This window comes from Monodelphis domestica, chromosome 2, assembly GCF_027887165.1.
Source record: "Monodelphis domestica isolate mMonDom1 chromosome 2, mMonDom1.pri, whole genome shotgun sequence".
NCBI classification, from domain to species: domain Eukaryota; kingdom Metazoa; phylum Chordata; class Mammalia; order Didelphimorphia; family Didelphidae; genus Monodelphis; species Monodelphis domestica.
In genome coordinates, this window is record NC_077228.1 from 282,275,555 (window position 1) to 282,297,499 (window position 21,945).

The 21,945-nt window shown below is 39.3% G+C and overlaps 2 protein-coding genes across 13 annotated transcripts in view; one reads left to right on the forward strand and one right to left on the reverse strand.

Moving 5' to 3' along the window:
• Positions 1–2,302: 2,302 nt before the first annotated feature.
• OARD1 (O-acyl-ADP-ribose deacylase 1) lies at positions 2,303–9,466 on the reverse strand. 4 transcript variants are annotated; one of them, XM_007483846.3, is made up of 6 exons: positions 9,343–9,466; positions 7,698–7,779; positions 7,192–7,336; positions 5,628–5,686; positions 5,192–5,304; positions 2,303–2,996 (listed from the first exon to the last, which is right to left on the reverse strand). In XM_007483846.3, the coding sequence occupies exons 2-6, from the start codon at positions 7,734–7,736 to the stop codon at positions 2,894–2,896; spliced, it is 459 nt and encodes a 152-aa protein (XP_007483908.1). In that variant the 5' UTR covers positions 7,737–7,779; positions 9,343–9,466; the 3' UTR covers positions 2,303–2,893. The 4 variants fall into 4 exon arrangements, with proteins under 4 accessions (XP_007483908.1, XP_001370260.1, XP_007483907.1 ...); XM_001370223.5 differs by lacking the exon at positions 9,343–9,466 and adding an exon at positions 8,736–8,924; XM_007483845.3 differs by lacking the exon at positions 9,343–9,466 and adding an exon at positions 8,686–8,924.
• NFYA (nuclear transcription factor Y subunit alpha) overlaps positions 9,012–21,945 on the forward strand; it is a 28,087-nt gene continuing 15,153 nt past the window's right edge. Inside the window, exons 1-4 of one of the 9 annotated variants that reach the window (XM_056818191.1) lie at positions 9,012–9,117; positions 13,251–13,399; positions 15,143–15,229; positions 18,993–19,139. In XM_056818191.1, the coding sequence (XP_056674169.1) occupies positions 13,325–13,399; positions 15,143–15,229; positions 18,993–19,139 (309 nt within the window). In that variant the 5' untranslated portion in view covers positions 9,012–9,117; positions 13,251–13,324. Of the gene's footprint in view, positions 9,118–9,378; positions 9,517–9,811; positions 10,036–10,368; positions 11,318–13,250; positions 13,400–15,142; positions 15,230–18,992; positions 19,140–21,945 lie in introns of those variants that run through there. The other 8 variants (XM_056818193.1, XM_056818187.1, XM_056818194.1 and 5 more) reach the window with 8 other exon arrangements.

Here is a 21,945-nt window from a genome sequence, read left to right on the forward strand (position 1 = left end):
ACAGTTCATAGTTACTCCCCAACAGGCTGCATCATAAGCCAAATATTCTCAGATTCAAGGTGCAAATCATAGAAATATGTCCAGCAATGTATTTTGTAATGTTAAGAAACTTTTTTAAAAGAGAAAACCAGCAATGATTACCTAAAGAGAATAATATGTTGTTGTTGTTTTCTTTTTCTCATGCAAACTGATGGATGTTAGGTTTTCAAGAAACCTAGTTTCTGGAAGTTACAAACTGTGGGATATGATCCAGCACAGGGTAGAATCTCAAGTCAGAGGATGCAAATCAATTTTTTTTTTTGATCTCAACCTGTGATTTCATTAGTACAGAAACTTCCTCCACAAAGGCTGCTCAGCAATTTATGTATTTTAATTATTAGAGAGTAGCCAGTGATAAAGTTAAGTGGATTATTCATAGTCATAAAGCTAGTATTTGTGAGAGGCAGGACTTGAATCCAAGTGTTGCAGCCTGCAAGGCCAGCCTTTATTCCACTATAATCACTCTGCCCCTGAATCAGTTCATACCAAAAAATAATGTGAGGCTTAAATTGGTCATCACTCTAGCAACATGACAACTCTTTACACAGACTTCCAACAGGCATCTTTCACCCCCATAAATTTTTTATTTCAACCCATATTCAGGCTGGATTCTGGACACCATTATCTTATTAAATTCTCCAGCTTCCTCAACCTTTTCTCAAAACAAAGGTCAGGCATAGAACAAAAGAAAAGTGAAACCTTGATCCCCAAGGAAGAATCCAAAGTCTAATTACTATAATGATTAGGTAGCTGACTTCCAGACTCCAGAGGGTAGGAATTCCAGTGAGATGCAAATTAAATCATTTACAGAGCAGTTAACATGTGAAAATCAGTGTTACAATTCCTATTCCTCCAAGGGCTTGAAACCTGTAAAAATAATCCTAGATGTGAATTCTAGTTGTTTTTCCTAACCCTAGGCCAGGTTTCCAGAAATAACATTATGTATTTTAAAGCCAGAGTCTTGTCTCTTTCCCCATTCTTCAAGTGTGATAAGCCACAGGAATTTGACACAAGTACTATTTGCAAAGGACAAAACATTTTATCCTATCACTTCCCCAGACCCCATTCATTCCCCGGCCCTATTGGCCAAAGCAAATGCAGACCTCTTGACAAAAACCAATGAGGCTTCTCCAAATACAAAACTCAGCTCTGAACTCCTCAAAAAGTGAAGAGGGGGAAAATTTCAGGGGGAAATCTTGGCCTTAATAGTGCTGAGAACAATAGCTATGTGCAAACTTGGGCCTCTCTGGCTTTCAAGGCCACAGTCTAGTGTAGACACTTCATGGGAACTCTAAAGCCTAGGTGTAGATACAAATGAAGTTAAGCAGTTATTGAAACTGCTTTTTCTTATCTGAATGAAGTGATGATAAGCCAGACACAGGTCTGAAGTACAAAGGTTACATTCAAAGGCAGTTTTAAAATGCTTTACCAAGGCTCCAAGGCATAACCCTTATAACATTCACATTTTTTTTCCACTTGGAAGAGTAGCTTAAGAGGTCTTATGTTGGGTTGAGAATTCACTTTAGGAAAAAAAAAATCAATAACTAGTCTGGCTGTTCTAATTCTCAGCACAGAGATACAGAAAGAAAACATGTTCTTCTATCTTTCAAAATACCACAGCTCTGATATATTCTAAATGTCATGAGCTTTGTTCTGCTATTCTAAAAATGAGATATATAAAATGGATGCAACAGTTTCCCTTTAGTTTGTCACATATAAGTTGAAACTAGTGAAGGAAGCAAAAGATTTCCATTGGCATATCTAGGAATTTTCTTCTCTCTTATTAGCCTTTTAAGAGCCAGGTGGGTTTGCCCTTTCTGGGAGTGGGCTATGGGTGAATATGCTATCTGGGGCTAGTTAGCAGTTGCTTTAGGTAACAGATATTATCATAAATGGCATTTCACCACTGGTGATAAGACCTATCTGGCTGAGAATATGTAAAAGGAAGAAAGAAACCGTTATGTGGAAGAAGTTAATTTTGTTCATGTCATTAAGAAGATATTTCTCAGTGTAAGATCTGGAGCAGAAATGGGGAGACAGTAAAGACTTTCACTGCACACTAAGTCTCATGTTGCACACTAAGTCTCAAGCAGTCATAGAGAGGGCTCATGACTTCATTAATTCCAATTATGTAGTTTCTCATGAAAGTGAGAGTATGGATCCTTGCAATAACCTAGGAATGTAACTGATAACCCTTGCAAGTGCTTTACTTAATATGAGACTAAACTACAGTTCATGAGCACAAAATCTCATTTTACAAAACTCAAGAGAAAGCTCTTTATTCTTTTCACGTTATTCAACAGAAGAGAATTTCTCCTGTCAACAACATAAAGCTCAGTTATACAAATTTTTTTTTAAAAAAACATCTTAATTCACCCATCCTAGAATGGCTCTGGCAACACAAAGACAACACTGAACAAGTGCACAAATCATGATTTCAGGGGGGGCAAAAATACAAAAAAAGAAATGCCAAACCAATTGAAACTTTCATCCTCCCTGAAATTGCTCTCTTTAAAGAGCAGAGTCAATGCTGCCACTTAGTGGCCAGCTGAACAAATCAATGTTACATGCCAAAGGGTGTTCATCCTGTTAAACTACCACCCAGCATTTCCCCAACTAACAGATCATCACCAACCATCAGCTACACACCCTCATTTGAACATAACAGCAACATATTTGAAATACCCCAGTCTTCAAAGTCCATCCAAACAACAGCAACTTGAATCTGGCCAGTGTAAGAGATAGACTACTTCAAATAAAACTTTTCCCTGCAATTTAAGATCTCCTGTCCCAGTTCTCTGGGATTAGTGGGGGTGAGATGAGAGACATGGACACATCCACAAGGACCATCTGTTCAGAGAGTATATACAGTAATCCTGATGTCTGTGCCCTCAAACACCTCTTCAATCATTGCAGACACTTTCTCCCACTGTAGGCGATCAAGACCACATCCAATCCTGGAAGAAACAAAAATATCCTTGTTGGGGGGAAATGAGGTACTCAGAGCTAACCCTGCCCACCCCATTCCCTAGCCCAAAACCCTTTCCATGAAGGCTACATTGCACAGCAAACAGAGAAAGAAGAAGTTCTTTAGGGTGGTGGGGAATTTCACTGTTTGGGTTTGTATTAGGTCAAGAAATAGTTGTATTGAGTCACGTAAGGCTAGCCCTGGTCAGTCCCAAAGGCAAACAGCAATTTACAGCACTTTTCCTAGTATAATACTGCTTCTCAATCTTTTTCATTCCAAAGCACACTTTTAGAAAAGTCTAAAATTTTCACAGAACACCCTGAAAATTAAGAAAGCGAAGAAGAAAGATTTTTTTCTATACTTCCTAATGAAAACTGCCTGGCAGTAAGAGGGAATGTAAGAACTCTAAAATAATATTTCCAATGATAATAGATCCCAAAGGTGTAGGAGAAAGAAGGACGAGCATTGGCTAGTGCCATGTTGGTGAATAAATGACACATGTGCAAGAGGGGGCTGCTCCCATCCCCCTCTCCACTCTCAGCTAAGAACATTTATCACATCACCTGCCCCTCTACCCAGCAGCCCAGTGGGAGCACTTCTTCCCTCCCATCTGGGGTAAGGTGGGGGGCTCCCATGAAACATGAGGGTTGCAGTCTGAGTATGTGGTCTTTAAAAGGTTCGTCATCACTGGGCTAGTCTCTTCAGAGACATCTGCCTAAAATACAGTAAGTTTTGTGGAAATAATTTCTTTATATAATCTAACTAGATAGAGCACTTGGTTTCTACCTTGAAAATACTACTAGTTCAATTTCTACTTAATGTATAGTGTTGTATAGGGGAGAACATTCATTTTATGGTCAGAAACCTGGGTTCTAATAGCTACCACTCTTAGGCCTTAGTTTCAACTATGAAAGGAGAAGAATGCAAGTGTGGCCTACTTCATACAGCTGTTAAAAGTACTCTGTAATAACAGCTTTAAAAGGCTAATGAAACGCTTTATTATTATAAATCAATATCTTCATTATAAGCAGCTAAATCAGAAAAAGATATTATTCCCTGAGGAGACATTTGAAATTGTTTACAAACCATACTCCCTGACATTTTCTTGATACTTTCTTTCCATTTGAAGGCAGGCATTCTCTATTATATTGATTCTTATCAATCCTAGAGGCAGGTAGAGATCTGGCATCATCAATGCTCACTTTACAAAAGAGAAAAGTAAGTGATGATGGCTTAATTCAGTCGCTGGTAAATTATCCACAAATGGGTCCAGATTTTAAGTCACTAGTCCAAACTACTACTAGAAGAAAAAAATAAAAGACAATCACTGTAGCCCTGTTCCTAAACATTTTTTGGACATGAGGAAGGGGAACTGATTAGCTTCCTAACAGATGGAAGGAATTTAAAGGAAGAAGAATACTAGAATCCCAATGTGACTCCCAAAGGCTCCAATTGCCTCAGAACAGTTATAGAATCACAGCACCAGCATACCAATGAATGTTCTGAGGTACAATGGCCTATCTTCTATTTTACTACTTTTGTGCCAAATGTTTAACACCTGGATGTTAACATCTGAAGTCTGGATGGGGCATGAAGAAGTCCAAACAGTCCAGACTTTGTTCCTAAGCTCATATGACTTTAGGAGTCAAAGCACTAACTTTTAAACATTATGCATGAATTGGTATTTTACAAACAAAACTGAGTAAACTGTTCCAGTCTGTGTAGTATAGAGGAGAACAGTTGCCTATTTCATCACCATTAGCCAAAGATAGAAGTGGATTTCTAATTACATTGGCATAGGGATCATTCTCCATGAAAAATTTTCTCTACCAATGTGGTTCAATACCTTCTCTGCAAATTTATAGTTCTGAGAATTGCCTAGTGCACTGAAAAGCTAAGTGACTTGCCAGGATCAACACGCTATATGTGTCAGAGGTGAAACTTAAGCTCAGAGCATCCTGGCTTTGAGGCCAGCTTCCTTTACACTAAGTCTCAATGCTTCTCTCAGTGAACCATTATCATGAACAACACACTTTAACTATTCAGTGTGAATAAACTGGACAATGGGCATGGCTTAAGACCACTTACATTATAACCTTGCAGGCAGCAGAGTACATCAATATCCTTTATATCCCCAAATTAATGAATAATGAAATTTTAATTCTGAACCCCAGAATTCCTTACCTAGGCATGGAGAGGTCAGTGACCCCATTCTTCAGACAATGGGTTTTCATGGCCTCTAAACTCTTTTGTAAGTTCTCATAAGTTGGCTTGTGTGAAGCCCTCTTCTTTGTAATCTAAACACAAAGGGAAGATTTAGGCTCTTATTAGGCAAAAATGACATGGAGTTAAAAGTCAATAATGTATTATAATCATCCAGCAATAAAGTATTTGTTTCACCTGACAGTCATGTGTCAGATAAAATATTCTCTGTATAATAGTCTTGAATTTTGTGATATATGTGGCTTAAAAAATTTATTAAAACTATCATATGCAAGATTCCAATAGTCAGGGTGTTCCTTGTCCATTACATCAATTAGAAATTTTCTCCTCCAAAAAGACAACCACACATGTTTTCAGTCAACCTTCAAAGCATACTAAAAGGCTAATTTCCTCTTACCAGGTAGTATATATATCTTTCATCTCTCTTTAGCACTGCCACTTCTCCAGATTTCTTTTCTTTAAAAAAAGAAAAAAGAGGCAAGTATTTAATATAAAAGAAAAAAAGAAAACCCAAACACTACTCTTCATTCTTAAGTTCATTAATATAAATTCTCTTAACAAAAATGAATTAGGAAGGCTTTCTGACTTGAAATGGGAATACTAAGTAAAATTCTATTCCTTCTTCATTCCATGAACAAAATTTTTCCCTTCTAATCTCCTTAAAATCTTGTCCTTCCCTTCTACTGTCATCTACCACTGGCCCCTTCCTATTATCACTTTGCCAATACCTAATTCCCACTTCACTCTTCCTCTTTTAACTCTCTACAAACCTAAGTTTCAAAATAACAAGATCAAAAACTCAGTAAGTTTGTCAGTTACAAAAAAAATCTATCTATGATGTTGTATTTATATAATATTTTTCATTACTCAAAACATCCTTTATGAACCACATTTACTTATTTACTCAATAACTGCTAAGTAACTATAACAGTCAAGGCATTAGGTATTTTAGAAACTATGAAGTGATACAATGATGTATATACATAATCCTCCTTGTCCAGGAGCTTAAAACTTTATTCAAGTGGAGTCAGGATGACCTGGGTTAAAATCTGGCCTCAGAAACTTCCTAGCTGTGTGATCCTGGGTAAATCACTTAACCCCAATTACCTAGCCTTTACCAATCTTCTCTCTTAGCATCAATACTTATTAGTATCAATGTTAAGAATGAAGGTAAGAGTTAAAAAAAAAAGAAAAAAGTCTATTGGAGAAAACAACAAATACTAAGCCAGAAATGTAGGTATGCTAAGTCTTATAGAAAAATTCTATCAATCAAAGGACAGAAAGATCATTTTTGGCTAGTGTAATCCAGGAAAGCTTCACAGAAGGGCTAGAATTTGAGTTGGGCCTTGAAAGACAGGGAGGATTTCACCAGGTTTCAAAGGGAATGGCATGAGCAAAGATGCAGTGTTGGAAAAATGCAAAGCATGTCCAGTAAACAGAAAATAGACCAGTGTGATAAAAAAAAGTTATTCCAGGAGAGGAATTGGATATGTAGCATGGTAGAGTTAATGGTCAGCTTTGGAGTACAACAGATCTAGTTTTAAGTCCTATTTCTAACACATACTGGTTATATGGCTATGAACAAAGCTTAGCATCCCCAATTTTCCAAAAGAAAATACACAAAGGTGGTGGGGGCCAGAGTATATAAAGCCTTCAACATATAAGATTTTATGGTGGGAAATTGGGAACCACTTAAAGCTATTGTTCATGTAACTACTAAAGGGGGAGATTAGAAGTAAAGCTACAATTAAGAAGGTAGTGTAATAGCATAACTAGAATAGTAGCATTCAAAATAAAGGGATATATAAAGTCTGGAAAGCTTTCAATAAGTGTCTTCTGAGCTCCTAGTCAGGAAGGATATCCTTGTGATATTTTGGACATAGGCTTCCCCATAGTAGTTAAACAAATATTCCTAGTCCACTGAAACCACAAGGCAAGACCTAAACTCTATGCAAACTCACGTTGATTCAAGAGCTCCTGTACCCCTCCAAACTTCTTTTTGAAGAGAACAGCTATCCCAGCACCCATTCGACAATCCTCACTGATGCAGTGGGCCAATGAGTCTGTTTGGGGGCATGCAAAAAGGTCCCCTTTCACATATACAATCTGGAACATACAAGGAGGGGAAGTGAGAGAAAATGGTTTAATAGATATGTAGAAATGCTTGGCTGTTTCTTTTGGCCACTTTTCCCTCTTCTAGAGAGCAACTTTTTTTCTTACTAGAATCAAGCATGATCTTTCACAGAGAAAACCTCAAGAGATTAATTCAAAGAGCTGAATGTGAACTGAACCATGAATAAGATGGAAATGATGATCCCTGCCTAAGATTGCATTAGCCTCATTGGAGTAAATGAGCTAATGAAAGATAATTCAGTTATGTTGCTTAATTAAAAACAGTGCTTAATGCCTATGACCTCAATTATTCTGAATTTTTATTTGCCAATAAGTCAACAATTTTTTTACGCACTCTGTTCTCTCCTGGATCTTCATCAGGGCTGTTGGCCATGATAAGGAGCTGCTATTTCCAGGACTTAACAGTACTTCTTCAGCTAGAGGAATGGAAAAGGAAACCGATTTGCTTAGAATTAAGCATACACATTATCTGACCTGGATCTCTGTTTTTTACTATATCCATACTCTTTCGGTTTTCTCACCCAAAAGTGGCAAAAAATAAATCCAGGGCAAAAACTGCAGGTACACCAGTCCAGCTCTCCAGCAGCATTCCCATCTCCTTCCCCTTGCTTGAGCCAAGTCTGCCCCTCCTTTATTTGACTTGGGCTCCTAGATCCAGTTCAAATCCCCTATTCTGCAAAGTGACCTCAATCGAGTTACTAGTCCACTTTGAGTCTCAGTTTCCTCAACTGCAAAATAAGGAGCATAGGAAAAAAAAGGCTCCTTCCAGCTCCAGTTCTATGCTTCTGGCTCCTCCCACAATCAGGTCTCTTAGAGGTTTCAGAGGTACTCCAGAACCGGGTGCTTAACCCCTTTTTTGCTTGTGCAGTCTGGTGAAGCCTCTGGAGCCCTTCTCAAAATTTTTCTAAATGTGTCAAGTAAAATGCATGTTTATAAAAGGAACTAAGTATATTGAAATAAAGCCTTATTTGGCTTTTTTTTCCCAATCCAAGTTCAAGGACCCTCTGAAATTTATCCATGACCTCGGATTTATAACTCATTATAAAGGAAGAGGAAAAGACTAGTCCGAGCCAGATGGGGCAATGGGGTTTACGACTCGGCTCGGGGACAGGGGCGGGATGGCTTGACCCCTCCAGTGGAGGTTCTTGGTTTTCTTCTTCGTCCCCCCCCCATCCGCCCCCAAGAGGGGAGGAGTGTGAGGTTTAGCTCCGCCCCGACTCCCACTCCAGGGACAAGACCGTGGGAACCTGAGAGAAGTTTTTCATGCGGGGTCCAACCCGAGCCCAGAGAGAGGACTGACGCCCCCCCCCCCCCGCCCTCACCTAACCCGGGGGCGCCACGGGGAGATGGGGTGTCCACGGCCCCAACATACCCGGGTCCCGGGAACCGGCCACCTGCCGCGAAACCCAGGCCTCCGCCCCCGAAGGTAGCTACTTCCGATTCAGCCCGGGTGCTCGCGACCGAGCCAAATCGGACTCGCGACTGCCCCACAGGGACCTAAAATGGCCTCCCGCGATCCGCTGGGGGAGCGGAAACGGGGCACCTCTATCCAGACCGGAGGGATGGCTGCGCTCTATGGTGGCGGCCCTTCGAGAACTTCCGGCGGGAGATTTCTCCCGCCGTCAGGCTAAGCATGCGTAATACGAAGAATGGGAACACGCGCGGGACGAATCAGCGCTTGCGCGCCAAGCACGGGGGGGGTGTGCTTTCAAGGAGCTGTGGCGGAGATTGGGAGAGAGTGACGGAAAGGGCCGGTGAGAGCTTGCGCAGTAGCACCTCCAAAGTGGAGTTTAAGTTGAAAGGGTGGGCTGACTTGGCCTGGAAGAGCCTGCGCATTCTTCCGGAGGGTAGCGGGGTGGAGCCCAGGCTGGTCTCGGGGACGCGTGCGCTGTGCGCACCCAGCGCGGGGCGGGGCTCGGGGTGGGGAGAGTCCGCAGCTGGGGAGGGGAGTGGGGGGCGGGGAGAGGGGCGTGGCTTACAGGCGCCTGCGCCGAGGCGGTTGGAGGGGGGCCCGGGTCTCCTTTGTTCGCGTTCGCCATTTTGCCAGGCAGCGGCAGTGGCGGCGGCAGCGGCGGCTGGAGCCTCTGATTGGGTTTCGGGGTCCGGTACTGGAGCCAATCAGCGCGGGCAGCGAACCGGGGGAGCGAGGCACGGTGAGTGTGAGGAGCCAATATCCAGCGGCCCAGAGCCGGCCCCAGCGCCCCGATTGGCGGGTCTCGCTGACCACTCAGGAGAGGCCCAGGCGCCCGCCGAGCCCGGGGAGCGGGGCGGGTGGCGGCGGCGGCAGCGGCAGCAGCGGAGCCTGCGGGGCGGGCCCGCCTGGAACCGGGCCCTGGCGTAGTGTGACTGTACCGAGGACCTCCCGCCACTCCCGGCCGAGGCCTGCAGGGGGCCGCCCCGCCCGTGTGGGGATGGCCGGGGCCTCCTCGGGTGCGGCGCCCTGACCCAGGGGTCCCGACCCCCCAGATGGGGTCCGGATCCCCGGCTCGGACACAGCTCCAGGCGCTACCTCCAACCTCCACAGGGCCTCGGCGCCACCTTGGGCCCTCATGCCCTAGTGGCCAGGAGGAGTGGGTCCCTAGTCAGTGCCACCCCTACAAACCCTTGCTGACCTTACTGACCATCCAACACCCCTTTCTCCTCACCGTGGTCCCCGTCTGGACATGCCCATTGTACGTGTGTGTGTGTGTGTACACGCACTCACACTCATTCGTACTCTCTGTCCACCACTCAATCACCTGGACTCTAAAACCCTGCCTGCTCTGTCTCTCCCCCACCCTCTAACTCCCTCGCTCATCCTCTGAATCTGGTCCGCTTCGACCAGGTCCTCTTTTATAACCCAGGACAGGCAGTCTGGCAAACCTGGTACAAAAGACCCCTTCGGTGGCACTCCCCCCCCCACCCCCAATCCTTTTGGTTTCTCTGCTGTCTGACTTCCCTTGTCTGACTGGTTCCTGGATCTGGAAGGCCTGTGGCCTCCCCTCTACTTCTCCCACCCCCCACCCCCCACTCCCCTAGCCTGACCATGCCCCTCCTTCCAGCCAACATTCCCTGTGTCTCCTGTCCCGTTACCGTTACCACCCCCTTTTGGCTCGTCATTTCCTTTCTCTCTCTCTCCCCCTCTCCCCCTCTCTTTCTCCTCTCTCTTTCCTGTCTCTCCTCTCTTCTCTCTCTCTGTCTTTCCCTCTCTCTGTCTCTTTCTTGTTGCTGGGGCAGAATAGCAGCCCCCTTCAGACTTGGTGCCAAACCAAGCTGCCTCCCTTGTCCAGGCTGCAAGTCCATTTGTGCCCTGGAAGCTTCCTATACGAATCTGTTCTCCCTTGGAAGAATGACTGTATAGACTTCTTTTAATCTTGGATACTTTCTCATGCCCTGAAAACATGGAGTTAATTTTTTCCTACCATCATTTTTTCTCTTACTGATTTGTGGCAGCCAGAACCTTAGACTCCTCTTGATTTGTTCTTTTCCCATTGTATTAGGTGCCTACTTGTAAAATGTTTTACATTTTCAGTTTGTTTAAGAAATAATTTTTCTGTGTTTATCTTCATGTTGGAACCAAACTTACTCTTCTTTAAAAATGAGAGGTTTGATTCAACTAAATCCTAGTATTCTAGCTGCAGTGAAATTTTCAGAGTGGTGGCTTTTTCAGTAGAGATGTACAGAATTTGGATTCAGATGAAAAAGATAAAAAAAAACCTAGCCTTGACAAGGTTATAAGTTAACAAGCATTGCACTATATTGGGAATGCAAAGGAAGGCAGAACAGCCCCCTCAAGGAACTTAAAATCTAATGGGAAAAGCATGCAAACAGTTACATAAAAACAAAATATATACAGAGTAAATTGGAAATAATCTTGAGTAGGAACTGGCATTAACTAACATTGGGAAAGGCATCTTGCAGAAAGTGGAATTTTAGCTGAAACTGAAAAAAGGCCTGGAGGCAGAGATGAGAAAGGTGAGAATTCCAGATATAGAGATAGAGTGGAGAGATGTAGGGTCATATTAGAGGAATAACAAGGAGGCCAGTGTCACTGGATAGATTACTTAGAAGGGAATAATGAAAAGACTAGAAAAGCAAAAGTAGCCAGGCTAAAAGTCTGATTTAAAGCCAGCTTTAAAAACCAAACAGGGTTTTTTACTTGATCCTAGAGGTAATAGGGATCCACTAGAGTTTATCACATGATTTGCATAGTCAAACATATATCTTAGAAAAACTACTCAACTTTCTGAGAGGTTTTGCTTATTATTACTAGAATTGATTTCTTTTGAACATAAAGAGATTTTTGTCCCAAATCTACTTTTTGTTCCTGTCAAATAATAAATCCTCATGGACCTTTTCTTTGTTTCTTAGAATTCAGTTTTCTTTGACAAAAGTAATAACCAGCTCTAAGTTGTTCATGTTAATGGATAGAGTTCCATGATGTAGAAAACTAAAAATAGCATTTACTTTTGGAGTGTGTTTTCCTATGTGTATTTGAAGAAGTATCTTCTCTTCTTTAAGTTCCCTTCACAAAATTAGAAGCCGAACTCTGAAAATACAATATAAGTCAAAAGGGAATGTGTTCAAACTCTTTCTGCTCTGCTAGAGAGTATACATGTGTTATGTCTATACTATGTGCTGAAAGTTGAGGGACTTAAAAGTGTCATTTGGATATTGTGCCTGAAAATACACATTGTGTTCAGTGGAGGATTTCTGAATTTTGGGTTTTGCAATTTCGCAGGGATGCCTTAGGAAAACGATTTTTTACATAAATTATTTTCTCTTGTAGTTGTAAAACTTGAATTTTACATTAATCATTGGAAGATAATATCAAAAAGGGCTTGTCAAAATTGACAGCTCTCAGTGAGATAGAATACTTTGAGGCAAAACTGTTACATACGGTTGCAATTTGGCCAAGTGAAGGTAAGAATAGTGGGGTTGAATTTTACTTTACTGAACAATAGGATCGCATGCAATTGAAATATTCAGAGGCATTCTGGAGAAATGAAGAGAGCATGCCTGGACTAGGAATGTGGGTAACCCTTGGATATGAATCTCCTGAGCCTGCTGGCTTTATAACCCTGAGCTTTAATTTCTTCATCTATAAAATGCGAGCAATAGATTATACTTCTTAGGGTTGTAACGATTACATAAGATGCTTGTATGTATACATGTGTGTCTTGATGTGAGCTGCAATTATTTCATAGATGTGCTCTTAGCAAAAAAGGGCAAGAGACTATTACCTTGGGTTGGGAAAAGCTGCCTGAAGCTGCCTTGCAACTCCTTGTCTTGTATTCCAGTTTATTTTTCTACATCAACCAGCATATATTTGATTCTCAGGGAAGTTGAGAGGCAAAATTTCTGGAACTGTGAAATCATGGGGGTGTGGGGTGGGAAGGGAATGTAACTGGGGAGGAGTTTGGGAATTTAAAAGAAATCTAAGGCAGTTCACTAGTTAAATACCTTTCCTTCCATTTGATGGGACCACATGCAAGCTCTAGAGTCTGATTATGTAGGCTTTTCTTAAAAACATTTAATGACTTTTTTAGTAGTGAATTTGATCTTGGGCCTGTATATAATCTACCTACTTGATTAAAATAGTGCATATGTACTGAAACACTTTGAACGAAGACAAGCCTTATAAATATTCCTCCTGCCTTGACATTATTTAAAAAATGTGTTGTAGAAGTTCAGTATAGACATATTATAATTTCAATCCCAATTTATACTAATTTAGCCTTGTAATTTTAGTGCTTAATGATATTGATTAGTCATTCATTGACAGCCATCATTAGTGTGTGTGTATGTGTAGATAGATAGATAGATAGATAGATAGATAGATAGATAGATAGATAGATAGATAGATTATAATCCTCTAGTAACATTTCTTTCTTAATCTTTCTAACAGGAGCACACTCTTAGCCATCTCCCAGGACATCCAGCAGGAGTTTGTCACATACTGAATTGCAACCTAGATGAGACATGGAGCAGTATACAGCAAACAGCAATAGTTCTACAGAACAGATAGTTGTACAGGCTGGACAGATTCAGCAACAGGTATGAGAATGACTCAAATTTGAGTACCAAAGTAACAGAATTGATAATAACATCAAGAATGTGACTGCTGCAAGACCATTGAAAATTACTGTGTTCTGGTCTGGTGAAATGCAAAGGTCCAGAGATTTGCCTGATAGTATTTCTTTATATTTGGATTCAGTATCATACTGCCTATATGTATTCAGGTTTCTTTGCAACTTGTATTCTATCCACAGCCCACTGAAATTGTTTCTTCATGTTATCTGAACAGTCTATCTTCCTTATTAATTAACCTAGGCCTCCTGGCAAATTATTAAAGTTCACATATCTGGCTGCTTTCTTGTGGAAGTTTGGAATTGTTGGATTTGTCTTTAAGTGAATTTATTGAACTGTTTCTGTTCTGTTTCTTTTCCTGATGGGATTGGTATATGAACACTGGCTTTCAACAGTAGATGAAAACAAAACACTCAGATCCAAATAGATCTATTTTGAACTGGTCCACAAGATGATTATTTTGGAGAGTTAATTTCTAGTTCAGCAGTAGTATAATATTTGGACAGTGCATTGGAAAGAGATTAGGAGCTGCTGGTTTTTAAATTAATCCCAAATCCAGGGCAGGGTATTGTTGTAAGATGTATACAGATGACATTTTCTAATTTTTTTTTTACATAAGTTTATTTTAGGATAAGTCTCTATCTACATTGGGGGGGGGGGTTTACAGGGAAGAGACATTACTCATTGTACTTCAGTCTGATTTTAGATAAAAATGTTGATTAATCTGATATAAATGACAAAAGAGTTTGCTTTTTGTTGTGTTTGGCATTCTTTCCAAACTCTTACATATGGTATTTAGAAGCCTGGGGTGTCCAGAGAGCATAATAGAAAGTTGTATCTGATTGGTAGCCAATGGATGAAGTCAATTTCAATCAAAAAGATTTCTTTTCTCTGAGATTACACCTTCCAAAGGTAGAAGTCACACAAAAGCATCATCATCTACTATGCTAATAAGCGTTTTAAAAAGTTTTGTCAGGAGTAACTATTAAAAATTAAGTGAAATCCAGTAGATTCATTTATTTCTTTATTGCCTCTAAGGTAGTTGATTTGAATACAAGTAGTTTTAGTTTGAGGTTATAAAAGTCATGAATTTGTAAAGATAATTAGTTTTTAATTTATTCCCATTGCATCATAGATTTTTGTAAGGTCCTCAAAAGCAAAAGCTAGTCTTGGGTTTATATGCTTTTCAGTCCAAAAAGGTGTTGTACATGTCATAGGCACTCATTACATATTTATTGACTTGAACCAGTTGTGTTCAAACTATGAAATTCTTCAATTGTACATTTTCATTTTGAAAATGTAGCTCTAGTTCCATTAAAAAAATAATTTTGTTGTCTAAATGCAGTTGAAAAACAAAGGAGTGTTGTAATACAAAAGAGCCCTTTAATGCTTCTATAAGCAAATGGATCAAAGTAGCTTCTTTCTAAAGGCTACTTTGCAATTTGGTTTTAAACATGATGAAAAATACTTTAACCGTGGCATAATAAAGAGTAGTTTTGAGTCTCAGTAGGTGGACAGATGCATATCTTCCTATCATTATTCCACTTGGTAACAATAGCAACATAGGTCTGTTCTTTCCGTCTGAGAGTCCAGGAAGGGGGACTTTTGAGGAGAGACTCTCTGTCCCTCCAGGAGGTAAGGTGATCTCTTGTCTTGAGCTGTACGTTTCCTTGTCGACAAGTTTCAAGCTATTCCTGTTCCTATTCCCAGCAGCAGGGTGGTGTCACTGCTGTCCAGTTGCAGACAGAGGCCCAGGTGGCATCCGCCTCAGGCCAGCAAGTCCAGACACTCCAGGTAGTGGTGATCTCTCTAATTGTATCTATGTGACCACTGCATGAAATTCCTCTCCACTTCATTTCTGATGCTGTTTTATCAGGGTTTGAAATGGGAATTGTAAAAAGTGAGTGGCATGTGATTCCTCTATTTGGTACTGCCAGTTTTCATTTGAGAACTATAAAAATTCCTATTGCGTTTCTTAATGTTTCCTGGAAAGCATGCAGGGAACTGTTGTCATCCAGTTCTGAAACCATACATATCTATTTTTGGAATTAATAGAAAGTGAGTGATTGAATGAGTAACTAGAAGCAATTCTCAGCAGTAGGAATTTTAAATCAACTTAGAAGTTTAATTAGGAGTTTGATCTTTACTCATGTACTGAATGTCAATAATTTGAGATAAAAGGAAACAAGAGAAAATTGAATTAACAAGGCTTGGATTAGCCATTATTTTTTATTAATGAACTAAATGGCTAGGAAATAGTGAGCTTAATAGTATGTATTATTTTGAATAAGCCAAGATTAGCTTTTAAAAAATTTTTGCCAGGAATAACCACTAAAAACTAAGTGAAAGCCATTAGATTGATTAATTTACTAGTTGATTCACAGTAGACTGACAGTACTAATGTATTCCCATAGAAGGAAGTAAATTATTAGATGTCCTAAGTAGGCAACAGAAGAGCTAAGATGATTAAAGTATTATCACTGACACATATGTACGTAGGATATATCGCTTTACCAATAGAAAACTATGTTGGATAGTTCCCTGGAGGAGATCTTTAACCTGGTTAAATTAAGCAGTTTTTCCTAGTCCAAAAACTATTGGAAATACCCTATAAGTATTGGTGAAATACAAATAAGCTCATCAAATTTATATGTGTAAAAAGTTACTTTACTGTTAGGTTTGGGGGGAAGTTCCCTCTCTTTTAGGAACAAGTCCACTATAGTACCATTTGTGAGTTTAGTTGAAGGTACTCTAGGGCAACTTAATTAACCAACCAATATTATACCTCATAATGTGCTAAAAACTTGTTAAAGATAGGCCTTGCCTTTTGCTAGGGAAATTGAAACTCTTAATTATGTATCTTGAAGTCTAAAGTCTTGGAATTTGATAAATATAAAACTTTGGGATTGGATGGTGTAATAATCTATGAACCTCAAATCATATCTCCTTAATTTACCTACTTGAACAATTGAACCAGAAGGTAAGTTGTTTCAAACCCTGATTTTGTGGCCAATTTGTTCCATATAGATTGGAAATTCTTCAAAGCTAAAGCTTGAATACAGGGCTCAGATCTTGATTGCTTAGTGCTGTACACTGCATGGCTCTTCACTGAACTGGTACTAGCTTTCCTTTTCATGCCAGTTTGTCAGAAAAGAACAGTTATGAGATAATGAATTATGTATAACCATTTCTGATTGTGACAGCCTGGAAGAAGTTGATCTTGTATTTGCCACCTCTTTGGTTCTTGTCCCCAGAGTTCAGTGGCTTATTCATCTTTTCTGCTTGCTTTGTCTTAGTTTTAATATGTAAAAGCAGACAGTTCTTGCTTTACGTAAGTGGACCACTTCACAGACCTCTATGTAAAACGATTTTTATGTAATGTGAATTTGTTGGCAGAAGTGGGGAAGGGAGTGAGATAGGAAGGAACCTAGCATTTGCCATGTTCAAGAACAGGTGAGATGGGGGCCAGGGCAGAGGATTGAAAGCAGGAACACATGGGGCCTGGGGCCAGTCATGTGGAAACTAGGAGGAAAAAACATGTGGGGACCACACAAAGATAGAAGATAGACAGGTATTGGGGGGAAGAAGGGGAAAGTAAGTCTCCTCTTTGTGAAGGTCTCAAGCCTTCAAACAGAGGTTTCTCATGTGTCCATTCTTCACATGGAGGCTTTTGTTTGTTTGTTTTGCTTTGCTTTGTTTTGTTGGTGAAAATGGGGGTAAATGTCCAGCACTAAGCTGAGAGTCCCAGAGTGAGGAGAGAAGAGCATAGTTGTGTACAAAAAGTTAACATAGGTGCAGGGTTTTTTAGAATATGGATTTCTTTCAAAATTCCTTAAAATCAAATTTGCGTAATGTGAATTTGCGCAAAGCTAGAACTGTCTGTTAAGTATTATGGATTGTCATTAATTGCCTGTGGAATGGAAACATAACATGCTACTTAACCATGACTGCTCATCTTATGCATGTACTTTTTAACTGTTCACATGTCAAAAAGACTTCTTAGGGTTCATTATTTAATTCATAAGTGGTGATCTTGAGAAGGATTGAAAGGTGGTAGGTGACCAGCTAAATGGGTAGTCATAAAGTATAAGTGTGTTCAGACTTTTAAAGAAAAGAAAGCTCTTGATGGAAATATGTAGCAGCCTTTTTTCTCTAGGGATCTCATTATTTTAGAGAATTGTAAGTTTTTCTTTTAGGGATTCATGCAATAAATATTCTGAAAACCTATCCTTGTTTTGCATATTATATGTAGTATGTCTCAAAGGGCATCCACTCTGGAGTAAGGAGGAAAGAGAAACAGAAGAGAATCTGATAGTAACATTCATAGATGATAAATAAGGAATTCTTTCTAGTGACAGAATGAGAAAGCCTGAAATATAAATTTCTTCATAATGTTCCTTTACTCTTTTTCTTCATAATGTTCCTTTACTCTTATTTGTTTATATAACAGAAAAAAAATAATCTCTAACTTCTTAGTCTCTAAAATTAAAAATTGACCCATTCTCAGCATACTTCTGGTCAGCTACTAATTTCTTTACCAGAGAATAATTTTAGTGGCTTAAGATATAAAATTCTTTTATTTGGTGAAAGAATTTCCTTTCTTGGTTTAGAAGAATTACCATTCTGGAATTATGATAGAATGTGAGAGCAGCAGGTCCAAACTACCCTTGTGGCCCTTGTTTATTCTTTCCTATTTCACTGAAATGTTTTGCTCTGTGGCTTCCAGAAGTTCTGAGAAAAGAACACTTCATTTAAAAAAATCAAGATATTACATAGTACTTGTAGTTTTCAGGCTTATAGGCTTATAGTGGTTTCCTCTTAGAACTTTGAAAAATAGGAATTCTGTTCACATCAGCTGCCTCTATATAATTTCCACATTCCTCATTCTACTGAAATTTAAATCAATATGTTTGTTATATAAGGGGCATTTCCAGGAATCCAAACAACTTAAATTGGTTGGAACAGCACATAGAGTATATTAATTTAAGATCAATCTATAATTTAAGACAGTGAATACTAGTGAAAATTATTCAGAAATCTCAAGGTGATTTTGGAAGTGATTCAAATAATTTGAAAGGCAGTGAATATAGAAGCTTGCTTCTAAAGACCCCCAAATGGAGTTGCTTTCCCATATAGGCTCCTTGTATTTTTTTTTTCCTACTTCTGTCTCTCCACATTACTTAGAATCCTCACTGTCCCCTTTAATAAATACTATTCCCAGAAACTGGTCTACTGGTAAGCAACCAATTTTTCCTTATCAGCTACCAAAGACTTATTTCATGCATGTTGATAAAAATCATTTTAGTAAATCTGTTGAGACTTCCAAGGATTATACTTGTATTCCATTTTAACTTTAAGCTAAAATTGAGTCATAAATATTTTACACTTTGAAAATCGCTGATGAAAGGTTTCATACATTGATTTTTCTTTCCCCCAATTCCTAGCTAATTTTTGTTCCAAGTGACAAAAATATTTAATAGATGGTCTCATTGACTGCCTTATGGTTAAATTCTTTCTCTTTGTAGTTTTATTTCATTGTTCTTATTCTGTTGATTTCTAGGTTCAGGGCCAGCCTTTGATGGTACAAGTGAGTGGAGGTCAACTAATCACCTCAGCTGGCCAGCCCATTATGGTCCAGGCTGTTCCTGGTGGCCAAGGTCAGACTATCATGCAAGTACCTGTGTCTGGGACCCAAGGGTTACAGCAGGTAAGCATCTTCATGCAATTGTATGGGCAGTGCATTCCATTGAAAATTGATGTTGTAATTTTTAATTACACTATCTTTATTTTTGTATCTTTCTTTGATACCTAGTATAATGCCCTTGACATTTAATAAATACTTGTTTAACTTGCTCTTCAAATGTATTGTATACATATTGCTACAAACGATTTGTGGATTCATTCACCAAACTTTTATGAAGTACCTATTATGTGCTAGCCTAATCTACAAGAGATTAAAAGACAAAGCAGTTCCTACCCTCAAAAAGTTTATATTTTATTGGGGAGAACAATATGTATAGAAAAGAAGAATTGAAGAGGGAGTTAGAACACTAATAACTGGACAGGAGTTTGGCAGTTGGACCCAGAAGTCTTCGTGGAAGAACTGGTACCTGAATTGTGCCTTTAAAAAAGACAAGGTTTCTAAGAGATTGAATTGAAGAAGGATTCCATTCTAGGCATGAGTAATGGCTTGTGTAAATACATATTGAACAGAACACATATCAAATTAGAAATCTTTGTGTTCTAGTTCTGCTAGAATGTAGAGTTTGTGTAAGGAACTAATATGAAACAAGGCTGGAAAGGCAGGTAGAAGTCATACTATAGAAAACATTAAATGCCAGACTAAAGAGTCCATATTTTCTATTGTGAAACTTGAAAAATTATTCCACCCTACTCAGACAGAACTTTAGGGGAAGATAAAGTTGTAAACTTCTGATTGAACAATGAAGGTACTTAACTCATACCTTATAGTGAAACTAGAACTTTAAGCTAAGTCTATTTTCAGATCTACTACAAAAAGGTGTTAAGTACCTATAAAGGTTAAATTAATCTCAAAAAGGTCGAGTAACTAACAAAAGATAATTTAACAAAGAAGTGTGAAGTACTCAAAAGATATAATCTAACCAGAGAAGATGAGAACTAAAGAGTGAACAGTCCTGGAGAAAATCTAATCAAAGGAGGTGAGAACCAAAGAATGGGCAGTCCTAGAGAAAAGCATCTGCTGTGATTGGTAGATGTAAAAATTTAGGGGAGGTGACATAAGAGAAAATTTCTTTAAAAGAGGTCTAGAGGAGTCACTATTAAAGGCATTATGGAGCCATTGAAGATTTCTGAGTAGAGGAGTGACCTGGTCATACCTATGCCTTAGGAAAATGGCTTGGGCAGCTTTTTTAAACAGTAAATTGAAGAAAACAACTTGGAATGAGGGAGAGCAGTTGGCAATCTGTTCAATAGTCTGAGTAGAGGTGGTGAGGGCCTGATTAGTCTGGTGGTTCTGTGAATGAAATGGAAAATTGAGTGATGTGGGAGCTTAATTGATAGTGCTTAACACCTGATTGGATCTGGGGGAGAGGAAAAGAGTCAGTGATAGTTTTGGGGTTATGAACTTGAGTAACAATATTAATTACACTAAATAATTTTATTATTTCCTCTTTTCCTGTATCCATCTGGTTTTCCTTCTTAGAAACTGAAATAAGATCATTCCAATGTTGGATATGTAGAATAAGGAGTAGGATTTTAGGAACATAGGAATAAGGTGAGCCTTTAGCAGAAAGTATTAGTCTAAATTTAAGTAGCACCACTGAAATAAATTGAAGGACTATATTAAAAGGGTTAAATGTTTTGTTGTTCAGTCCTTTTCAGTTGTATCCAATTCTTTATGACTCCATTTGGAGTTTTTTGGGCAAAGATATTGGAGAGGTTTCCCATTCTTCTCCAAATCATTTTACAATAGAGGAAATTGAGGCAAATGGGTTAAAGTGACTCGACGAGGCTCACATACATAGCTAGGAAGTGTTTGAGATGAGTTCCTAAATCCAGGCCCAGGATTTTTATCCACTATGCCACCCAGCAGTCCCTTGGTTAAGTTTTTACTGGCCCAAACAATGTACTAAACACCAAGGATACAAATACAAAAGTGAGACAGTCTCTACCCTAAATAATTTTATAGTATAATGAGGTAGAGAACACATAAAGGGGGGAGTAGTAATAAGGGAGAGGTATTTTGGTCTAGGGAATCACCGGGATGCTAATAAAACCATAGAAAAATCTGTACACAGCCTTTCCAGAAGCAATGGCAATACATTGATACACAGATTTGATTTCCATTCACAGAACAAGAAATGGGTAGGGAAGAGTGGGGAGGAGTATATGGCTGGGGCAGGGGGTTAATACCAGAAGAGCAGATAACAAGATGACTGAGATGATTGACTGGAAAGGTTATAAAATATAGATGATCTGGTCTCATCTGACTGGTGACTAGTTAAATATAGTGAATTATTTAAGTTTATTTTAGTTCTGGCTGCTGAGTGACTTAAGGACCTCAGGGCATCATCTTTGGCCTTCAGTGGTTTGGAGGGTTCATTGGCTGAGAGTGCACAGCCAGAAAATAGCTGAGTTGGATCAAATGTGAAGCAACAGTTGTAGTAAGGAGGAAAGACTCTTTAAGAGAAAGGAAAATGATTACCATAAAAGCTATGCAAAGTAACCAAGGATCTAGAAGAAACTTTTATTTTCTTAAAACTCAATTCTGTAACATCTCCTCTCCACAATGTTTCCTAGTTATTTTGTGCCTTGCAGACAAAATAAATGTATCAGTATTTGAAATAGTATCCCAGGCTTTTATTACCCTCTCCATTTTCTTATTAGTATTTTAGTTTCCAATTTGGAACTATGCCCAAAGGACCTGCAACACCACTACTGGCTTTGTATCCCAAAGAAACACAAGAAAAAGAACCTGTATAAAAATATGTACAAAAATATTTATGTCCACTTTTTGTGTGTGGTGGCAAAGA

Excerpts from the sequence above, each read along its gene's own strand:
- OARD1 (XM_007483846.3), bottom strand. The coding sequence starts at position 7,736 with ATGGCCAACAGCCCTGATGAAGATCCAGGAGAGAACAGA. Across the intron at positions 7,337-7,697 it reads AAGATCCAGGAGAGAACAGA|ATTGTATATGTGAAAGGGGA; the intron begins GTGCGTAAAAAA and ends TGTATGTTCCAG. Across the intron at positions 2,997-5,191 it reads ACTGACCTCTCCATGCCTAG|GATTGGATGTGGTCTTGATC; the intron begins GTAAGGAATTCT and ends TGTTTCTTCCAG.